Source organism: Aspergillus vadensis (assembly GCF_003184925.1).
Source record: "Aspergillus vadensis CBS 113365 unplaced genomic scaffold BO88scaffold_20, whole genome shotgun sequence".
NCBI lineage: Eukaryota > Fungi > Ascomycota > Eurotiomycetes > Eurotiales > Aspergillaceae > Aspergillus > Aspergillus vadensis.
In genome coordinates this window covers 119,184-142,152 of record NW_020292058.1, presented here as the reverse complement: position 1 = coordinate 142,152, position 22,969 = coordinate 119,184, and the positions used below count along the sequence as shown (strand labels likewise).

Sequence of the window (22,969 nt, the reverse complement as noted above, 5' to 3'; positions counted from 1 at the left end):
TGTCGCGGACAGCGAAAGAGCGTGTGTACGGGTCTGGGGGTTTGCTGCTTGCTCGCTGAGCGGTGATGGTTTGAGCCTCTGGTTGTCGTAACTTGTTAGGTAGCATACATCTATCAGCGACTGCGCGTCGAGGTTGATACTTTCTGCCGAAAGAAAACCACCGCCCGCGGAAGAGGAGCTTGAACTGGTGTTCGATTAGATACCGTCAATACCGGTGCAATACCGTGACTACGGAGGTCGACCATAACGGGCCAATCATGAGGCCTCTAATACGGAAGATCATCGCCTAGCAGTTCTTTACCAAGAAAGTGTCGATGAGATCAAGTTCCAAGGAAATTTGCTGCCCCAAATCACAGCGAGGAATTATCGTTCAAACGACTATGCTTTGAATCCAGACAACCCCATCGCAACCGGCCTATTGTAATAGTTGACCAGCCCTAATTTCTGGCTCCTGGCGCGGACATATATATAACATAGCATCTGGTGGCCCGGTGCTGTTATTGGAGCCATGGCTGCCTCGAAAGAAAGCATGCCATCCAAACCAGAGGATATCGAAACGCGCTCCATATTTTCAATGCAAGAATTAGACCCGTCGCCAGTCCAAGATGAGTTTCCAGACCTCGAATCTGGTGATTACTTCCCCAGAGAACCAAGTCCGCCATCGGCACGCGAGCCCATCGCCGGGGGTGGTCGTTTCTCATCGCTCAAGTTAGGTCTTCGCGGACACAGTTGGGATTCCTGGTGTATGGCTAAGTATATGCAGGCTATTGTGACAATGGCTAGAATATACCCTGTCTTAGGAGCTAACAATGACCTCAATCTCTCCAGTGTCTGCCTTCCAACGATACTCGACGTATCCACCAACCCTATTCCTTGCATTGCATTGGGCCAATACCTCTCTCATCCCTCTGGCTACTCGATCCGTACCCGATAGCGAGAGCTTCCTACTTCTCACCAGACCCGTCTATCAATCTCCGGGCCTCGAACATCTCGTCCTGACCGCGCCTGTTCTGATTCATATTGCGTCCGGAATTGCTTTGCGCAACATTCGTTCCGCACGGCGGGCGCGACTCTATGGTGCCGAGACAAGATCACAGAGACACTCGTTGACGTTTTGGCCTCGGATGAGTCTCCAAGCTCGGTTAGGATATTCATTGGTTCCGTTACTTGGCGCCCATGTGCTCGTCAACCGCATCACTCCGTTAATGGTTGATGGGGGAAGCTCAGGAGTCGGGTTGGGTTATGTGGCCCACGGATTTGCACGGGCCCCCGCACTCTGGAATCTATACTATCTGTTATTCGTCGCCGTTGGGGTGTGGCACTTCGTCGGCGGCTGGGCTGCATGGATGGGCTGGAGAGTGACAACGGTCCGGAAAGAACGTGAGCGAAAAAAGGGCTCCCTAGAGGGTTATCTGGGAGCCTCGGAAAGTGAACAACGACTTCGCCGACAGAGGAAGATGTGGTGGACGGTCAACGGCATTGCCGCGGTGGGAGCATCCATATGGCTTGCAGGCGCCCTGGGCATCATCGGGCGCACGGGGCAGGGTTATGGCTGGGAGGCCAAGGGATGGAATGAGATCTACAGCCAGGTCCCCGTTATTGGGTCCTGGCTCTGACCCGATTGATTCGGACAAACATAATGTTGGGACACATATCTCTCCGTCGCCTGGCTGACTAGACGCGATATATCGTTTTTGGTCTAGCGCTTGGTGCTTCGACACATAATATTTCAAGGACGGAAGTAACGGCCGATATGATTGTATGATAAGCAAGAAGTAAGACTTAATGTTAATGACAGCCCCGATGGAATGGGAAGAGGGGAAATGAATTGAGTTTATACTTATGACTATTTTATCAGATGTGGTTAGATAGTACCGTAGTAGGGAATTGGTCCGTGCTTAGCTGATTGGAAGATTGGCGGGCGGAAGTCAAAAAAAGTTTCCGACAAGCAGAAAAAAGACGAAGGACTCGCTGTTCATCTATTGCCTAGCCCATAGCCAAGTCACCACCAGGTCGATTTCCACAAGTCCGGGTCCATGAGCCCACACCTTGGTGTCCTTTCTCGTGCCCTCTCAATCCACTTCAGACTCCGCAGCGATCGCGCAATTGCCCGCTGCATCGCCCTAGGATTCCAACAACGCCCGCCACTCCGCCGAGTCTACTCTACCCGCTCATCGGCTGCGGAGATGGCTGAACAATTGATACAGTATGACGGCACTGAGTACAGAGCAGTGAAGGAAGGATTGGCGTACATTCTGAACCCCCCGGCTCAGGCTCCCGGTACGAAAAGGGATCGCAAAGCTGACGAGCAATCGCAATCAGTCTTCTACAACCCTATCCAACAGTTCAACCGGGATCTTAGTGTCCTCGCCATTCGCGCATATGGGGAGCATTTGCTGGCCTTGAAGAAACAGAAGGCTGAGAAGAGGAAGCAAAAGGCTGCGGCGAACGACTCAGCTAAGGGCAAGAAGCGCAAGCGAGAAGAGGTCGATGTCAAGGAACAAACGCAGGATCAGGATCAAGGCCAAGGGAATCCGACTGCAGCACAGCAGGCAGAGCAGGACACAGCGCCGTCTTTTACGATTTTAGACGCCCTCTCGGCTACGGGTCTGCGTGCCCTGCGATATGCTTCGGAGATACCTTTCACCTCTTGCGTCGTCGCAAACGACCTGTCACCCTCAGCAATTGATTCCATGAAGACGAACATCAAATACAATAGTCTCGGCGAAAAGATCCGTCCTAACACCGGGGATGCGCGCGCTTACATGTACAGTCTCTTAAACCAACAAGCCAACACCCCAACTGTCGAGAGTCACCTAGGAAAATTTGACGTGATCGATCTGGACCCTTACGGCTCTGCTGCACCTTTCATGGACGCTGCGGTCCAGGCAGTCAAGGATGGCGGCCTTCTTTGTGTGACCTGTACCGATGCAGGTGTTTGGGCCTCTTACGGGTATCCCGAGAAGTCATTCGCCCTATATGGCGGAATTCCAGTGAAAGGACCGCATTGCCACGAAGGTGGCCTGCGTCTCATTCTGCACGGGCTTGCAGCCTCCGCTGCGAAATATGGTCTCGCGATTGAGCCGCTTCTGTCCCTATCGATCGACTTTTATGCCCGAGTGTTCGTCCGTGTCCATCGCTCCCCAGCTGAAGTCAAGTATATCTCTGGAAACATGATGATGGTCTACAACTGCGATGCTGGCTGTGGCGCTTGGTCGACTCAGCCTATAACCCAGACGAAACAGAAGCTGGACAAGAAAGGAAATCCGTTCTACCACTTCGGCTTCGCTCAGGGTCCGGTAGCAGATAGTCGTTGTGGCCATTGTGGCGCTAGGACTCACCTCAGCGGTCCTATGTGGGCTGGTCCTCTTCATAATGCTCACTTCATCCGCAGGATCCTTGATATGCTTCCCCAGGCAGATAGGGACGTGTATCACACCATTGACCGGATCGAGGGAATGTTAACCACAGCAATGGAAGAAGATCTGAATCTAGAAATCCCTAGTGACGAAGCCAATCAGACATCTACTAGCACAGTCGGTGGGAATATCCCCGTGAACGAGTATTCTGCAATCATCCCACGGCTCGACCCCGCCACCCGGGAAGAATACCCCTTCTACTTCAGTCTCAGCGCCTTATCCAAAGTTTTGCATACATCCACGATTTCCATTGATGCCATGCGTGGAGCTATTCGACACCTAGGCTACCGGTCAACCCGTAGCCACGCCAGACCGAATACAATTCGTACCGATGCTCCTTGGGAGGTGATCTGGGAGATAATGAGGGAATGGGTGAGGCAGAAGTCTCCCATCAGAGAAGGCGCCCTCAAGCCCGGTAGTCCTGGCGCTGTCATTATGTCCAAGAGCCGGGAGAACGTTCAAGGCTGTGAGGGGGAAGACCCGTCTCTGGCACTTCTCAAGACCGAGCTTCAGGCAGTCACAGAAGAGGCAAAGGATGTCAAAGATATGGTTACCAAGATTGAAGCTGCCTTGTATCGCTCCGGTGCCCGTCAAGCATTTGGAAGGAAGAGAAGGGAATCTGATCCCCAGCGTGAACAGCCGGGAACAACGCAGAAGGGTCCCCAGGACACAAAGCCTCCCCGTAGTCCCAATGGTACAGGCAAACCGCACCCTAGCACGCTGGAGGTTGTATTCGATGAAGCATTGGGCAGGGAGACGGCCAAGAAGCGACTGGTGCGGTATCAGATAAATCCTCGTGAGAACTGGGGTCCTCTGAGCCGAGCATCCGGAGGCAAGTAGAACATTGAATTGCGCATTTATCTAGTGTAGTTGTAGTAGATAGCTATCATCCACCATAACTGCACTTCAATTGTCATTGCATTACTCAATAGGACCTTAGAAAGTTCTGAAGTTTACCAGTGTAAGCTTCGAGAAATTGACCATCATGGATTCAATACACTCTTTTAAGCCGCCGTGGGAATACAACCGAGTAAGAGTTGAGGTGTTCGCTGTGAGGTCAGCAACCCACACATTGAACTTCTTATCGGAACGAAGCAGTGCAACAAACACGGAGAGTTGATGATAGGTGAACACTTGAACAAGCATTGGAACCAAACACGTTATGTATTGACAATCTAATACTGTCTAACGAGGCTAGGAAAGAGACATGATAGATTACACTCAAGGTACATGACATAAATTCAGGCCATTATTCCTCATCAAGCGCATTAAAATTTGGAGACCGCGACCGCGACTGCCTGGGTATCACTGTGGCTGATGCTGACACTGACCTGTTTGACGCCAGCCTGCTTGGCAGCTTCAGCTGCAGCACCGTGAAGCTGGATATCAAGTTAGTCGGGATTTCCTATCGGCGGGGCGATTACAAAGTAGTACTTACATTGACGACGGGGGCACCGGTTGAGTCACTTGAGATCTCAATGTCCTTGAGAGGGGCACCTGCGCCCTTGCTGCTGACACCCAAGGCCTTGAAAACAGCTTCCTTGGCACTCCACCGTCCGGCAAAGGATGATCGAGGAGACGCTGCCTTTTGGCAGTACTCTTGCTCGCTTGCGGTGAAATTCCGTTCAATGAAGGTTTCATTTTCAATATTGAAACTTTCGATGTTCTCCACATCCACACCAACCTTCGAGTCTTCAGAAGCATTAGCCTTAGCCAGCGACTCAATCATAGTCTTTGTGCTCTCAAGTCCTTTGTCATCAGCCTTGGGGGGCTGGGCAGGAAACTTGAGTTGCGAGGTCTTCTTGTCGGCAGCCACACGGTAATCAGGGTTGAGGAAGACCTTGCTCTGCTGGGCATCTTCGTAAGGAGCCTTATCCTTAGCGACGAAGATGCTGTTGTTGATCAGGCCGTTGTGGAAGAAGCGGTATGCCTTCTTCTGTCTCGCCTCGACCTTGGCCTTGTAGGTCTGGTACTGTGCCCGATCCAAGGTTGCGTAGAGGTACTTGGGGTGAATACCAATAACCTGTGCACCCTTCTGGCCGAAACCAAATGAAGTGACAGAGAAGGCATTGATACCGTCAGTCTGGATGCTGCGGCTTGGGTAAACGATGTAGTCGAATTTCTCCATCACCTTGTCGACGTTATCAGCGTTGCGGTTGCCAGGAACCAGACCACTTTCAAGGACCTGAAGACAGCCGTTAAACATCCAGGCACCAGCAGCACCCTTGGGATGTCCAGTGAGATATTTCTGGAAGATACCCAAAAGGGCGTTGCCCTTCTTCCGACCCAGGTGCTTCATCTGCTGGCAAATGACGTCCGATTCATTCTTGTCATTAGCGACAGTAGAAGTACCGTGGAATGAGGCGACACCGATATCATCAACAGTCAGACCCCAGGTGGCGAGAGCACCACGGAGAGGAGCGATACGTGAATCCTGCTTCCAGAAGTTGTTTCCAAGGCTGAACTGGGCATCCTTCTCCTGGCGGACAGCTTCGCGTTCAATGTGCTGAGCGCGCTCGTGGAGGTAGCCAGAGACGTCGAAAGATTCATCAGCGGCCTGGGCTTTCATAGCCTCGGCTTCTTCCTGGAGGTACAACAACTCGGATTCTTGCCATTCCTTAATCTGCTTCTTACGCAGGTCAAGCTGACGGCGACGGTACTTGATGTCCAGCAAAGGAGACGGGAACTTGCCAGGGTTCTCGCGCGCGGTGGTGAGAACTCCTTGTCCGGGTGCGGGAACAGAGCGACCAATCTTGTCGGTAGCCGTGGTGGTCAGCGCAATGATACCATAGATCGGTACACCCATGTCCAGAGCAAGCTGGGCACTCATAATGAGTTGCATACCGCAACCCTGAGACTCCATGAATCCAGCACGAGTGGTAGTGGTGGGCCGCGACATTTCTTGCGGGGTGCGACCATGGGCAAACTCATCTTCGGCATTGCTGGTCGCCTTCATGTTGGCGAATTCATAAGATCCTTCTTCTTGGAAATCGTCGAATCCTCCAACAAAGCAGACACGAGCCTTTCCTTCCACGATCGTCTCGTAACCAATGTCAACGGATTCGACCGCAGTGGCGCAAGCTCCGACTGGAGTCTTGATCGGGCCAGTTGAGGACAAGAGAAGCATGTTAACCCAGGCACTCATCGTGTTGATGAAAGATTCCTGCAGAATGTCCTTTTGAAGAGGCTTGTCCAGGTAGCGGTCCTTGTACATTCCCCGCAACGCGTGGGTACCACCGATACCCGAGCCGATGCAGTTTCCGACCTCAGACAGGTGGACGTACTTGTAGAATTCATACGGATCGGTAATACCAGCTGAAAGCATAGACTCAGCAGTGCAGACAAGGACGAACAACGTGACTGGATCAACTTGTTCGATGATATCGTCAGGGATACCGTATCTCTTAGCATCCCAGCCAGTGGGGATCTGGCCAGCAACAAGGCGGTCGAACTGAAGGGCCTTCGGGATCAAGAGAGTGGCACCCTTCTTCAGACGCACAGTGTACTCGCCGGACTCTGGCAATTCAAAGATCTCCACCTTTTCGCCATGCTCACGCTTGAATTCCTCTGCGGTCTCCTTCGAAGCTTCAAACGGATCCAAGTCCTCCTGGATGACAATTTCCTGGAGCAGCTGCTTCTTCTTGGGATCATAGCCCTTGAACAATTCGGGCTCGATAAGCCGAATACCAGAATGTTCAAGGATGAACTTCTCGTACTTCGGCTTCACATCCTTATCATCCACGGGCTCCCCAGACTTCGCGTCGACCCATCCTGAATAGGCCTTACCCTTCAATGGACCGTTGTGGTGCTTGATAAGACCCATGATCCATGCCATCTCCACACATCCTTCAAGGGAGAATTTGCCGTAAGCCTCCATTTCCCAGCGCGTGCGAGAGTTACCCCAGGGTCCAACCTCCGAAAATCCGGTGACCACCACGACCTTGTCCAGGTTGACCATGCCTTTCAGGTTGTCGTTAAGTGGCTTCACATCCTCCTCCCAGTTAGGCAGATTAGGGAACTGGAACTTGATGTTGGCACGGGGCTCAGCGATCACCCGTTTATAGAGGACCTCACTATCCTCTCCATTGACGATCTTGTTTTCGATTGCAGTCTCCTTGATGACTGCCTGGCGGACATCACTTGTCTCCATGATTTCCGTGCGAAGCTTGGTCATGAGGTCCTTCAGGTCAGGGATGAATTGGAGACCACCATTAAGGTCGGCCCAGACAGGGTCAAGCTGACACAGGTTGACGATCGCAGGCGCCATGAGACCAAGCAGGTTGAAGGCCATCTCTTGCTGGGAAAAGGTACGGACACCGAGCTTCTCAACACCTTCCGCAACCATGTTGTTGCCGCTCATGAGACCTGTACCCCGAGTCCATCCAATCACAGCACCACAAATGGTCAGATAGTTGTTCCAGTTCTCCGAATACCAGCGGTTGAAGAGGGTTTCCAAAGCCAGCTTAGACTCAGAGTAAAGACCATCGTTTCCGAAAGTACCATGGTTAGGAGACAAGGGGAGGATGACTTGAGCGGGACGGGTTTCAAAACCGTTGCTCTGCTTCTGTGTCTTGATGCAACCCAAGAGTCGCAAGAGGTTTGTCAACATGATGCGGTGAGCCAGTTCAGACTTCGAGTCAATCGAGTCAATTTCACGTCCATTCTCAGGAATGGCGGCAAATGGAACAACGAAGTCCAAGTCCCAGCCGAGACCCTTCTTTGCGTCGTAGATATAGTCGACAAGTGCTTCCACATCTTGCTTGCTACCTTGGTTGAAAGGCACCACAACAAGCTGTGAGCCACGGCTACCATAGCGGGCATACATGGCTTGGTAGTACTCAGTGACCTCACGAGAGTATCGGCTTGTCGTGACAACCACCTTGGCGCCACCACTAATCAGGCCTTGCAGCACTTCCGCTCCAATGGAACCTGCGCCTGCGCCTGTCATCAAGACGTTCTTGCCTTGGAAGGTGAGACCTGACCGTGCAGCAGATTCCAATACGTCCAGGTAAACACCGGTGAGTTTCTTGCTGTAATCCCAGCCGTGTTCGGACTTCTTCTTGAGATGCAAGAAGGGAATGGTCTCCACTTTACCTGCGCGGGGGCTGCCGTTGCGCTTGACACCATTCCTGCCGGTCTTCTTGCCAGAACCGTTCTCTTGGGGCATGATCTGGTTCTCATTCATGCTGAGAGCACGAATAACTTCCTTGTAGAGCGCATTGAACTGAAGTTGCGATGACTTGGACAAGCGATGCTGTCTGCGGATCAACTTGTAGACACTGCGGAGATCATTCTGGACCTTCGTGCGGTTGCTGTACTCGGAGATAGGGCCTCCCTCCGCCATTTGCTTCACGTAGTGTTCCAACTTGCGAGCGCTAGCCCGGGGAACCTCCTTGTACCCAATGTTTCCTCTGGCATCGACAGTAGTCTGGGGTCCGGTGGGCACAGCGACATCCTTGTACACAGGGGCGACACCCAAGACTTCCTTGCAGTTTTCGATAAGTTGCTCACCAAGTTCCTTGGCCAACTGATAAGTCTCACCCCGATCAGTGGGGCAGTTGTCAATGTGGTACTGCATGAACTCAAGAAGCAGTGGGTTTGAACGGTTCATAATGCGAATGCACTGGCTCACAATCTCACGATCCACGACCTTGAGCCTGCCGAAAATGATGTCGTAGTACATGCTCAGAGCATCCTGGCGTGCCCAGTTCCAAGAAGAATCATAGACGCGTGCTTTCAGGGCATCGAAAGCCGGCTCGATACCAGAAGCATAGAAATCGCCATGCTCGGCCTGCCAAAGGTCCAGCTGGGCCTGCAATGTTTTCTGAGACTCCTGAGAAGTGATGTAAGCCTTTTGACCGGCGCGTAGATCCATCTTCAAATAACGCGCAATTATCTCCAGCTGCTGCTTGAACAATGCCCGTTGGTCTTTGGTCAAGGCATCAATCGCGGCCGGATCCATAAGCATGCCGCCACCACCTGCCCCGCTATCACCACCAGCTGCCGGTGCCGAAAGGCTGATGCCGGCGCTGGCAGCGTATTTGTTGGCAACATCATCAAGGTACGACTTGGCCTCAGCCTCGGAGCCAATACGGGAGGGTGGCTCCATAGTGAGAGCAAGGAGAAGGACGCCATCTTGACGACCAGATCCCAAACCCCATCTTGTCTCAAGGTATTTGCGAACTGCGGTAATGTTGAAGCCACCAGGCATCTTCGACGAGACCAGGCGAGCAATGAGGGATGAAGACTGCTTGCCCAGTTGTCCATTGAATGTCGCCTGCATAGATGCGCCTAGCTCGTCCAGAGGTGTGTCTTCCGGTTTCTCGGGCGTCGAACCGAATTCCTTTCCGAGATCTCCCAAAATTTCATTCTGCAGAGTGGATTTACCTGGTAGTGAGAGGGAACCGAATTAATATCCATTTGCAGTATGTGGAGGCGGATGACATGGCAAATACATACCTCCAACCAGATCTTTGATGGCTTTACTCAAGGGCACATCCGACAAGCTCTTCTTCAACTTCTGCGCGACCAGAGTCCTCAGCACATCCACTGCCGTAACCGGTGCGTCCTCAATTGCTGCTGCAGGGCCGGCACTAGGTGGAGCAGCAGCCGCGGGAGCAGCAGCGGCAGGAGCAGCGGCAGGAGCAGCAGCAGCAGGGGCACCAGCCGCAGGCTCTGCCGATGGTTGCGCTTCTTCTTCCTCCACAGGATCAACATCGTAGTAGATCTCCTTCGCATCTTTGTTGTAGCAAAGTATTTGACGCTGCACGGAAGTAGCAGCATCGTATGCTTCATATTTTGATGCGAGGGTCCGTCTCGCCATACCACCCAGTGTGTCTGCGGGACCGATTTCCACAATTCGTTCTGTCCTCTTCTCTGCGAGGATAACATCCTGGGTCTCAATCCATCTCACCGGTGAAGCGAACTGGTAGGCCAGAAGTTCAACCAGCAGAGTGTGAGCCAGCTCCTGCTCGATTTCGGGCCGCATGTTGAAGGAGACTAGGTAATAGAATGGCAAGAGTATAAAGAAGGGCCCCGGTGCGGTTCGAGAATAGCGGTCGCAGTATCAGGAAATTGCGACAGACTTGGTTTGGGGGGGAAGATACGACTTGAAAAACCGGCTCGAGAGATAATCCAGGAAGAATAGCGGCCAACGGTAGGGAAATCGAGTGATGAGGCTTAGGGTAAGAGAAGAAGAATATAATTAAACTGATAATATAAGTTGATGATGGCTGAACAGTTTCAGTTCTAATTGAACAAGAATCAGTCAGCAAAATAGAGAAATAATTACTTGGAAAGAAGAAGTTGTTTTCTGGCTCCTGGTTGAACCGCACATACAACCAGCCAGCGGAAAAAAGATGCTGGAACGGAAGGGAAAAAAGTTGTTAGAGGTGGGAATTAAGAGTACTCACCCCAGCCTGGAGCCACTGGCGGTGGGGAGAATTCGCCGATGCCCTGGGACCGAGATGTCCCAAAGAAAAGTGGATGGGATAGGGGACAAAAAAAAATCACAATAAAGAAAACAAAAATAAAATAGTAGAATTAGGAATTTCTATTAGACGAAAAGGGAGATTGGAAGATACTATCTATGCACCGACAGAAGAGGGCTTACAGAATTATGGGTGGATGGGATTTTGGACTAGAAGCTTTTGGTGAGTGTTGGGGCGGGAGATTACTTTCGTGCGGTACGGAGTACGGAGTATGGATGTACTCCAGGAGGGACGTTTTGGGGAACCACTCATGGAAACAGCCATTGAAAATTGGAATGGAACAGGGTAGAACATCTTCTCCCCTCCAATGAGAGTCCATGATAATAATAATAATAATAATCATGATAAACGGAAATATGGAAGTTGGAGTCAAACCAAATCATGGCTCCGTAATTTTTTTTCTCATTACCCATGCGTAATAAATGACTTAGCTGATACCTAGTACACTCCATGTATACAAAGTATACTCTCTACAATACTAGTTATCTCTACTAAGTAGTGCCTGTTCATTATAGGTGCCTTTGTATAGTCACTCAGCAGCACTTTCTGGCTTTGAGTACATACTATCTCGAGTCAAGATATTGGAGATCTCGGAGTAAATTAGATGGTAATGGTTGGGAAATGTGTAGCAAGTACTAATCTACATCTTGGCTTCAAGAAGTATGAAACGGAATGCCTCAACCAGTGACAGCTAGACGATCTTTCACCACAGTGTACCACGGAAAGTACTTCTTTGATCGACTATATGCCACTCATCAATGTCTGTGAGTACTATGATAACATTCGAGTAGCATTGATTGGCCCATTATAGTTGAACCGATCTTGGATCCCCATTTCCCAGTAGATGTCCTTGCATAAGTAATAAAGATGAGAGCGGTATAAGCGACTACGTTCAGGCTAGAAATGGGGCTAGATAGTAGATACATCTCAAATACGTGTTACGAAGGGACTAATACTTTTGCCTTAGCATATTATCTGTCTCTATGTAGACTACGGTACGCATATATGGCCATTGATGGAGGCAGTAGCTAGGTCTTTCAGAGCTCCTATAGATTTTCTTTAAAATGCAAGGTATACATGTATAATGCGGGTAGGTACGCTACCTTAATGCTACTACAACCACTACAATTGCAATTTACTACCTACATTGCACACTTTGTTGCTGCCCGGCAGGCGTTGAAAATACGGTGCATGGATATATAGATCAGATATACGGAGTAGTTATGAGTACTGGACTAACTCGGGTAGAGTGGGAGGGTACATTGGTGGTCACTGGTCAGGTATTGTCATATCCAACCCTACGGGCCAGCCCAACCATTTTGGACCTTTGGGGAGATCCTCTTGCCCACCATACCTAATCCGGTCAGTTCCCATTCAACCAGCCCAAGCCGGCGGAATTCTGCCTCCGCTCGGCCGGTTCAACAGAGTGTGTTGTGGTTGTGGTGCTTGGGTTGTGTGGGCAGCGTTGTGTGAGTGCCACACCTATCTCTGCACGTGTAATAATAAAATATCGCCTGGATGTGGTGAACAGCTTTTTTTTTGTACCAATTAAGGTCTGGTTCACCCCGTCCACTCCAGTCTGTACCAGTCCACCTTCTCTCCCTTTTCCCCCTTCTATTGTCATCCTTCTTCATTTTGTTCTTCATAACTATTTTACCGTTTTTTCCATATTGTAATATTTTCCCCTCTTCTAAAACTTGCCCATAACCTCATTACACCGCTATCTTCTCATCGGTGGACGGTGGACCAGTCGATGACACTCGGCCAGACTTGATCAAGTATTGTTCGAAAGAAAAGACCCATCCGTGATAGAATTAGGTAGGATACCCCGGGAACAGTTGATTCAATTGTTCATAACCTTCACTCAACTCTTGCACTCCCCTCCTTGGGAAAGAAAAAAAAAAGTGTTTTCCTTCCGGATTTCTTCCCCGCAAGTGCCTTTCCTACCCCATCATTCAGAGCCTTGCCATTGCAATTTCAATCCTCCTTTGAAATTTTCTAGGATCTTGCATAACGCTTATACATAACAGAGTCTCTCGATATATCCTTGTTGATAATACCTTCGCCAGTGCTTGGCTTTCAATTGCGTTATCCCAGACCAAACCAATAGAGACATACACGAGACCACGAGATGTACGGAACGTCCACTGGCCCCCAGACGGGCATTAATACCCCTCGCTCGTCACAGTCATTGAGGCCCCTTATCCTCACACATGGGTCACTCGAATTCTCCTTCCTTGTGCCGACCTCCCTTCATTTCCATGCGTCGCAGTTGAAGGATACCTTTACAGCTTCTTTACCACAGCCGACGGACGAGCTTGCTCAGGATGATGAGCCTTCCTCAGTTCCGGAACTGGTGGCTAGATACATCGGACATGTTGCACATGAAGTTGAAGAAGGCGAAGATGATGCGAGTGGAACTTATGTGGAGGTTCTGAAGCTGGCTCTGAACGAGTTTGAACGCGCCTTTATGAGGGGCAATGACGTCCATGCTGTTGCTGCCAGCCTACCCGGCATTACCTCCAAGAAGGTTACGGTCGTTCAGGCTTACTATGCTGGGAGAACAGCAGTTGGTCGCCCTCTTAAGCCCTACGACTCCGCATTGTTCCGAGCTGCCTCGGACGAGAAGGCGAGCATCTACTCGGTTTTCGGAGGACAGGGGAATATCGAAGAGTACTTTGATGAGCTGAGAGAAATCTACACCACTTACCCTTCCTTCGTCGACGATCTTATCACTTCGTCCGCGGAATTGCTGCAGAGTCTCTCTCATGAGCCCGAAGCCAGCAAGCTCTATTCCAAGGGATTGGATATCATGCAATGGCTTCAGGATCGTGACTCTCAGCCCGACACCGACTACCTTGTGTCGGCCCCGGTGAGCTTGCCGTTGATCGGATTGGTTCAGCTGGCGCACTTTGTTGTAACCTGCAAGGTCTTGGGCAAAACGCCCGGTGAGCTTCTGGAAAGGTTCAGTGGAACCACTGGCCATTCCCAGGGCGTCGTAACAGCTGCAGCAATTGCCTCTGCCTCTACTTGGGAGAGTTTCGACAAGGCCGCCAAGAATGCCTTGACGATGCTTTTCTGGATTGGTCTCCGTAGTCAGCAGGCCTACCCCCGCACTTCCATTGCCCCGTCTGTCCTCCAGGATTCGATCGAAAACGGAGAAGGCACGCCTACGCCTATGTTGTCTATCCGGGACCTTCCAAGATCTGCCGTTCAGGAACATATTGACACTACGAACCAGCATCTTCCCGAGGATCGCCATATCTCCATTTCGCTTGTCAACAGTGCTCGGAATTTCGTTGTCACTGGACCGCCTCTCTCTCTTTACGGTCTCAACTTGCGCTTGCGCAAGGTCAAGGCTCCGACAGGTTTGGACCAAAACCGGGTGCCCTACACACAACGTAAAGTTCGCTTCGTCAACCGCTTCCTTCCTATCACCGCTCCGTTCCACAGCCAGTACTTGTACCCGGCATATGACCGGATTCTGGAAGATCTTGAAGACATCGAGATTCCTGCCGGGTCCCTCGCAATCCCGGTTTTCGATACGAAGTCTGGCAGTGATCTGAGCAAGTCCGGTGAAGCTAATGTTGTTCCCGCCCTGGTTCGAATGATCACTCACGATGCCGTTAATTGGGAGCAGGCAACTGTCTTCTCAGGGGCCACACATATCGTTGACTTTGGACCTGGTGGCATCTCCGGTCTTGGAGTTCTTACAAACCGCAACAAGGATGGTACCGGTGTCCGCGTGGTTCTTGCTGGGGCTATGGATGGAACCAACGCCGAAGTTGGCTACAAGCCTGAGCTCTTCGATCGCGATGAACACTCCGTCCAGTATGCCATTGACTGGGTTAAGGAATATGGACCGCGTCTCGTGAAGAACGCAGTGGGGCAAACCTTCGTTGATACCAAGATGAGTCGACTGCTAGGCATCCCTCCCATCATGGTTGCCGGAATGACGCCAACCACTGTTCCATGGGATTTTGTTGCTGCGACTATGAACGCTGGCTATCACATTGAACTTGCTGGTGGTGGTTATTACAATGCCAAATCAATGACCGAGGCCGTCAACAAGATTGAAAAGGCGATCCCTCCTGGTCGTGGTATTACAATCAACTTGATCTATGTTAACCCCCGGGCTATGGCTTGGCAAATTCCCCTGATTGGCAGGCTGAGGGCTGAGGGTGTGCCAATCGAAGGATTGACCATCGGTGCCGGTGTGCCGTCTATCGAGGTGGCCAACGAGTACATTGAAACGCTGGGTATCAAGCACATCGCCTTCAAGCCGGGCTCTGTCGATGCAATTCAGCAAGTCATCAATATCGCAAAGGCCAATCCGAAGTTCCCTATCATCCTGCAATGGACTGGTGGACGTGGTGGTGGACATCACTCCTTTGAAGATTTCCACCAGCCAATTTTGCAGATGTATAGCCGCATTAGGCGCTGCGAGAATATCGTTCTGGTTGCTGGCAGTGGTTTCGGCGGCTCGGAAGATACCTATCCTTACCTGTCTGGTACCTGGTCTTCTGGCTTCGGTTACCCGCCTATGCCTTTCGATGGATGCCTGTTCGGCAGTCGCATGATGATCTCCAAAGAAGCGCATACATCCAAGAACGCCAAGAAGGCCATTGCCGAGGCTCCGGGTCTCGACGACAAGGACTGGGAGAAGACTTACAAGGGCTCGGCAGGTGGTGTTGTCACCGTTCTTTCGGAGATGGGTGAGCCTATTCACAAGTTGGCCACTCGAGGTGTTCTCTTCTGGCATGAAATGGACCAGAAGATCTTCAAGCTTGACAAGGCAAAGCGTGTCCCCGAGCTCAAGAAGCTTCGGAACTACATCATCCAAAAGCTCAACGACGATTTCCAGAAGGTTTGGTTCGGTCGCAACGCTGCCGGAGAGACAGTCGACCTGGAAGACATGACTTACACCGAAGTGGTTCACCGCATGGTGGACCTTATGTATGTCAAGCATGAGAGTAGATGGATTGATGAATCTTTGAAGAAGCTGACCGGTGATTTCATCCGTCGAGTTGAAGAACGATTCACCACTACTGAGGGTCAACCTTCTCTGCTTCAAAACTACTCGGAGCTCAACACCCCGTACCCGGCCATTGACAACATCCTGGCTTCCTATCCGGAAGCGGCATCTCAGTTGATCAACGCCCAAGATGTACAGCACTTCTTATTGCTCTGCCAGCGGCGCGGTCAAAAGCCAGTGCCGTTCGTCCCCTCTCTGGATGAGAACTTCGAATACTGGTTCAAGAAGGACTCCCTGTGGCAAAGCGAAGACCTTGAGGCAGTTGTTGGTCAGGACGTTGGTAGAACATGTATCCTGCAGGGTCCGATGGCTGCCAAGTTCTCGAACATTATTGACGAGCCAGTTGCGGACATTCTGAACGGTATTCATCAAGGTCATATTGAAAGCTTGACCAAGGATGTCTACGGCGGCGATAATAGCGGAGTGCCTGTTATTGAATACTTCGGAGGTCGTTTCCAGCAGGATGTTGATGATTCGGACATCGACGGCCTCACCATCTCGGAAGACGCTAACAAGGTCGCCTACCGCTTGTCCTCCTCCCCTACCGCTGACCTGCCGGATTTGGACCGTTGGTTGCGTCTCCTTGCTGGACCGTCATATTCCTGGCGGCATGCCATGTTCCTGGCCGATGTATTTGTCCAAGGCCATCGTTTCCAGACTAACCCGATGAAACGGATTGTTGCGCCCGTTCCGGGTATGTATGTTGAAGTTTCTTTCCCGGATGATCCTTCGAAGACGACTATCATCGTGAGAGAACCTTATCAGTCTGGCAAGCTTGTCAAGACAGTCGAGGTGAAGATGAACGAGCAGAGTCAAATCAGCTTTACTATGTATGAAGGACGAACGGCCGAGGCCGGCGTTGTACCTTTAACTTTCTTGTTCACGTACCATCCTGAGGCAGGCTACGCTCCAATCCGTGAGGTCATGGACGGCCGCAATGACCGCATCAAGGAGTTTTACTACCGTGTGTGGTTTGGCAACAAGGATGTTCCATTTGATACGCCCACCACTGCCACTTTCAGCGGCGGGCGTACCACTATCACGTCCCAAGCTGTTGCTGATTTCGTTCATGCAGTCGGTAACACTGGCGAAGCCTTTGTCGACCGTCCCGGTAAAGAGGTCTATGCTCCCATGGACTTTGCCATTGTTGCTGGTTGGCAGGCAATCACTAAGCCTATCTTCCCACGCACCATCGATGGTGATCTCTTGAAGCTGGTTCACCTTTCCAATGGGTTCAAGATGGTCCCTGGAGCTCAGCCTCTCAAGGTCGGAGATGTTCTGGATACTACTGCTCAGATCAACGCTGTCATTAACCAGGAATCTGGTAAGATGGTTGAAGTCTGCGGTACAATTGAAAGAGATGGTCAGCCTATCATGCACGTCACCAGTCAATTCCTGTACCGTGGAGCCTATCTGGATTTCGAGAATACCTTCCAGCGCAAGGACGAAGTGCCTATGCAGGTTCATCTCGCTTCCAGTCGGGATGTTGCGATCCTTCGCTCGAAGGAATGGTTCCGCATGGATGGCCCCGATGTTGAGCTGTTGGGTCAGACCTTGACTTTCCGTCTTCAAAGCCTGATCCGTTTCAAGAACAAGTCTGTCTTCAGCCACGTCCAGACAATTGGTCAAGTACTCCTCGAGCTCCCCACTAAGGAGATTATCCAAGTGGCGTCTGTGGACTATGAAGCCGGTACTTCTCACGGAAACCCCGTGATCGACTACCTTCAGCGCAACGGAACGTCTATTGAACAACCGGTCTACTTTGAGAACCCCATCCCTCTCAGCGGCAAGACTGCCTTGGAATTGCGCGCTCCTGCGTCCAACGAAACATACGCTCGTGTCTCTGGCGACTACAACCCCATCCATGTATCTCGAGTCTTCTCCAGCTACGCCAACTTGCCCGGTACTATCACTCACGGGATGTACTCGAGTGCTGCAGTCCGCAGCTATGTTGAGACGTGGGCGGCCGAAAACAACATTGGCCGCGTTCGAGGCTTCCATGTGTCCCTGGTTGGCATGGTCTTGCCCAATGATGTCATCGCCGTCAAATTACAGCATGTTGGTATGATCGCTGGTCGTAAGATCATCAAGGTCGAGGTCATCAACAAAGACACTGAAGATAAGGTTCTCCTTGGTGAGGCTGAAGTAGAGCAACCTGTCACGTCGTACGTCTTCACCGGCCAGGGATCCCAGGAGCAGGGAATGGGTATGGAATTGTACGCCAACAGCCCAGTTGCCAAAGAGGTTTGGGATCGTGCAGACCGCCATTTCATCGAGAATTACGGTCTCTCAATCATCGACATTGTGAAGAACAACCCCAAGGAGCTGACTGTCTACTTTGGTGGTCCTCGTGGTAAAGCTATCCGGCAGAATTACATGTCGATGACCTTTGAAACCGTCAACGCAGATGGATCCATCAAGTCTGAGAAGATCTTCAAGGAGATCGATGAGGATACGGCGTCTTACACTTACCGTTCGCCCTCTGGCCTGCTTTCCGCAACTCAGTTCACTCAGCCGGCTCTGACTTTGATGGAGAAGGCAAGTTTCGAGGACATGCGTTCCAAGGGTCTCGTCCAAAGAGATAGCAGCTTTGCAGGTCACTCACTGGGTGAGTACTCGGCTCTCGCCGCACTTGCCGATGTCATGCCCATTGAAAGCTTGGTCTCTGTTGTATTCTATCGTGGCTTGACAATGCAGGTTGCTGTTGAGCGCGACGAGCAAGGTCGCTCTAACTACTCTATGTGTGCTGTCAACCCGAGCCGAATCTCCAAGACGTTCAACGAACAAGCCTTGCAATATGTGGTGGAGAACATTTCTGAGGAGACTGGCTGGCTCCTGGAGATTGTCAACTACAATGTCGCCAACATGCAATATGTTGCTGCCGGTGATGTGAGTCATAACCCCTATATCTACACCTTATCGTGCGTTCTGTTCTAACTTCTTTGTAGCTTCGGGCACTCGACTGTCTCACGAACCTGCTCAACTATCTCAAGGCTCAGAACATTGACATCCCTGCACTTATGCAGAGCATGTCTTTGGACGACGTCAAGACGCACCTTGTCAATATCATCCAGGAGTGTGTCAAGCAGACAGAGTCGAAGCCTAAGCCTATCGCTCTCGAGCGCGGCTTCGCCACCATTCCTCTCCGGGGCATTGATGTGCCCTTCCACAGCACCTTCCTTCGTTCTGGTGTCAAGCCCTTCCGCTCTTTCTTGCTCAAGAAGATCAACAAGACTACTATTGACCCTAGTAAACTGATCGGCAAATATATCCCGAACGTCACAGCAAGACCGTTCGAGATCACCAAGGAGTACTTCGAGGATGTTTACAGACTCACCAACTCTCCCAGAATCGCGCATATCCTAGCCAACTGGGAGAAATATGAGGATGGTGAACGCAACACTGGAGTGGCTGATGCCTAGGGATAGATTCATTTGATATATATAGGAGTTCTGTTGTTCGTTTGTTTCCAAATTTCAGTCTTGTTCTAGCGCTGGTGTTTCGAAATTGCCCTTAATATCACTGTTCAATATGTCAGACCCTTGGCGATTGATGAAGGAATATATTCGTATCAATCAACTGTGACGGTGCGAATGAGAATACAAGATGTGAAATTTCATTTAGATACTCTGTTACGAATTGAGGTGATTTCACTCTGCTCATTTGCATTTGTTACAACTTGCAACATTATGATGTGCACAAGTCGATTCGCTCGGTGCTAAATTGCCGCCTCTTCTTTCGCTACAATTACGAGACTTGACAACGATCGGGCATAAGAAGATCACTTTGCCTTGAGGAAGTATACAGGTACGAAAACATTCAGCTTATGTAGATTATCGAATTAAATTAGGTACACCGGTAGCGCCCTTGTCTCTTGTGTCCTATAGCTAGCTGTACACTGTCCAGCAACCCCTACAAAACCATGATGATCCTTTCTTTAAGTCAGTGCAACGGCAAAGCTTGTTCTGGTCTTTCCATCAATCGCTCACGCTTCGCGAAAGCGCTTTGTTCATTGGTGCGAGACAACACTGCTATACGATCTGCATAAGGGTAATGTATCGGATTATGTCTCTTTCAGTGAACCAGGTCGTAGGAGCCTATCTTCTTTCCCGTACACTCCAACATCTTTGACAATTGCTATGAACCGCCGGTGGTTCTCTTTGGATTCCCCAATACGAGGACGGAAGATTCTAAGCAGATCACTACTTCCAATACCAGACTGCGGAATAGCAGCATGGATTTCTGCGGGTGTTGGGAAGCCCTGGGCACTACCAGATGGACCCGGAGTTGAAATGCGTGTTGGACCTGCGGGTGTTCAGTCACTCAGTAAATCGGCTCGTAGTGCGCAAAATGATAGGATCATTTAACTTACCCCTCAAAGATTCCGGACTGCTAGCACGACTTCCGGAGAAGCTCTTGCTACCCAAGGGAGCCGGACTGCCGGCCCTTGAGCCCTGCGGTGTCACACTCTGTGATGCCACTGACGGAGGATTGAGCTTTAGTTTCTTGACCTTTCCACTCTCACTCATTTCGCCTCCCGATCCAGCCCCGCCGTCAACATCGCTAGCAGATCCCGCGCCGCCTGCTAGCACATTCCGAACACGCTTTTTGCTGACCTAGGCCGAGTCAATAATCAAAACAAATGCAGTTTAACTGAAGGTATAACGTACGGGTAATGATGACGCGCTTGGAGACATAGGGCGAGATGGTGGCTGAGGTGTTGGCTGGGAAGACGGATGTTTGCTCTTCCCCTTCTTACGGGACGTATCTGTACCACTTGCATCAGAAGGAGACCCTAACCGCTTCCTAGGTGCCGCGGCAGAGCCTTTTTTGGCCGGATCGGCGTGTCGTGAGCGACCTGATGGAGTAAGGTTGCCTTTTGAGGGCTCTTTCTTGTTCTTGTCCTCCTCGGCTTTGCCCTCTTCCTCCTCCTTCTGTCGTTCGGCTTCACTTTCGTCCGAGCTCTGTCCAACGTCAGTTCGTCACAAAGATTCTGTACAAGTGTACATAGAAAAAGGGTAAGGACGAAAAAGCTGTACCTCCTCATCTGAATAAGGGTTCACATCTGAACCGCTACTATAATCATAGTTCTTTTCCCTTTTCTGGAGGGCCTTGCGTACTTTCTTTCCAAGCACTCGACGGGCTTCCTTTTCTCTTTTCTCTCTAAGTTCCTCCTCTTCATAGTCCTTTTCGTTCTTCAGATCAAACACATTGGCTTTCAATTGGTCTTGTTTGATTCGCTTTTCGGCGGCCTTGGCTTCCTCATCCTCGTTGAAAAGATCATCATGCTCCTCATCATCGGCAAACCTATCCTCCTCGAAGTCCATCTCATCCGCTTCTAATCCTTCGACACCGCCTGGGGTTCCCTGTTTACCAGCGTACACTTTTTGTTGTCTGGCAAATTGTTCCAGTTCCTTCCGTTGAGCTTGCTCTTGTTGTTTCTCCATAAACCACCGCGGATCTTTGATCTTCTTAGCCATAAGTCTCTCGGCTTCTTCTATGGTCAAAGCCTTGAATGTATTCTTCGCACTGAAGCGATACCACTTCTCAACTGGTATCATTCTCATCTTCCCTGTATTCTCAAGCACAAAGACTGCGTGGGTCTCTGACAACGCGGCTTCATAATTTCCCACCCAGATATTTTTGTTGTCAAAATCCTCCAAGTGCCATGGAAGGGCCTCCTCATACTTGATCCGGGTCCTGGCAATCTCCTCGGGGGTCATGTCTGTTTTAGTCACTTGCTGGGTTTTCTGTTTGGGAGCATTATGCCTTTTCGGCGCTGAGCCGACGGAAGGGGCTATTTGGGCCATGTTATCTGCGCGTTCTTTTTCACGAGCTGCTTTCCTAGCCTCCAACTCCTCGCGTTCAAGTTCATCCATCTGCGTGCTTTGTTCGGAGCCGGGTTTCGAATTGAGTTGGCCTCTCTCGACGTTCGCTTCGTTCGGCCGTGCTCGTGGATCTCGGCGCTGGAGTCTAACGGGGCGAGTAAACTGACTTTCGTCGCGAGGATCGACGGACTTTTTCGAGGTGAACCTGGCGATATGGTGCTTCAAGCCTTCGCGCAATGCTCGTCTTGTAGTCACGATGGGGTAATCAACGTAATTCTCAGACAACAACGGGCCGCTGAAACCGTTTGCCGAGAAATCATTCTTTGGGGTCAGGCTTTTCTCAGCGCGAGCCCCTGGTAGCTGGCCCGAAGTGACTGGTCTGGAGTTGGGCATTCTTGATGCGCCATTTGCTGCCGACGTTGGAGCTGGCGGTCTCATTGCCGGTCTCCTCTTCGGTCGCACTAGGGGATCGGCCACTTTTGGCCGGCGAATGCGCAGTGGTGGAGGACCGTTCGACCCCGTCGGGGTCTTGAGAGCCTGATCATTAGTAGGTGTGGTCATAATAACGTTCTGTGGTACTCGTCGGGGTCAGGGAAGCCCTTAGCAAGTCTTCAAGGAAAACTGGCTTGAATACTGCAAGTGTCGTGCCTAAGGCCAGAGTTAGATTCATGCGGTGTGCCGGGTGGAAGATGAAGATCACGAGCGAGAGTAGATAACTACTCAGGCGTTGAGTACTTGAAGTGAAGCCGGGCGGACGCGAGACGACTGAAGTGAAATTGATTATGTAAGTGGTCCTTCACTTGTTGACAAAGATGGTGGCGTCACAAAGGTACAACGGCATACTCCGTCTGGTGTTACCACTGCTCAGATAATGTCACTGTGGGCTACGTTGTATTTTACAGATACTCACTCAAGTCGTCAGCCTTTATGGTGTTAACTGGACATTATCACTACTATGTAATATACCTTTTATCTCAGCCCGGACAGATCAAAGAAATACTTTGAAGTTTTGGATACAAAAGCGGACTGTGGTTATGAAATATTTTCAGTCTGGCATATCCTGCGAAATGCTTGGGGCAAGGAGGCTGGTCATAAAGGTAAATATATACATACTGTATATCATTGGCAACGATGCAAACAAATGCATCCGTCTAACTACTTAAGTAACTAGTTTAACTAGACTTCAGTCTGACAACA

The 22,969-nt window shown here is 50.7% G+C and overlaps 4 protein-coding genes across 4 annotated transcripts; 2 read left to right on the top strand and 2 right to left on the bottom strand.

Moving 5' to 3' along the window:
- Positions 1–508: 508 nt before the first annotated feature.
- Positions 509–4,259, top strand: BO88DRAFT_427611 (N2,N2-dimethylguanosine tRNA methyltransferase; the record flags this gene model as incomplete). Its single annotated transcript, XM_025709024.1, has 3 exons — positions 509–743; positions 829–1,487; positions 2,208–4,259. 3 exons carry the CDS (start codon positions 509–511, stop codon positions 4,257–4,259), a joined length of 2,946 nt encoding a protein of 981 aa, XP_025560310.1.
- A 48-nt stretch (positions 4,260–4,307) lies between these two features.
- On the bottom strand, positions 4,308–10,407 carry BO88DRAFT_468870 (trifunctional fatty acid synthase subunit FAS2; the record flags this gene model as incomplete). The annotated part of the gene is made up of 3 exons (XM_025711579.1): positions 4,308–4,798; positions 4,858–9,806; positions 9,879–10,407. 3 exons carry the CDS (start codon positions 10,405–10,407, stop codon positions 4,688–4,690), a joined length of 5,589 nt encoding a protein of 1,862 aa, XP_025560309.1. The 3' UTR covers positions 4,308–4,687.
- Positions 10,408–12,692: 2,285 nt separating this feature from the next.
- On the top strand, positions 12,693–19,793 carry BO88DRAFT_111937 (tetrafunctional fatty acid synthase subunit FAS1). Its single transcript, XM_025701275.1, has 3 exons — positions 12,693–12,727; positions 12,940–18,833; positions 18,893–19,793. Exons 2-3 carry the CDS (start codon positions 13,041–13,043, stop codon positions 19,364–19,366), a joined length of 6,267 nt encoding a protein of 2,088 aa, XP_025560308.1. The 5' UTR covers positions 12,693–12,727; positions 12,940–13,040; the 3' UTR covers positions 19,367–19,793.
- Positions 19,794–20,007: 214 nt separating this feature from the next.
- Positions 20,008–22,333, bottom strand: BO88DRAFT_417355 (transcription factor IIF subunit TFG1; the record flags this gene model as incomplete). The annotated part of the gene is made up of 4 exons (XM_025708301.1): positions 20,008–20,249; positions 20,317–20,560; positions 20,615–20,908; positions 20,984–22,333. 4 exons carry the CDS (start codon positions 22,331–22,333, stop codon positions 20,008–20,010), a joined length of 2,130 nt encoding a protein of 709 aa, XP_025560307.1.
- Positions 22,334–22,969: the final 636 nt, after the last annotated feature.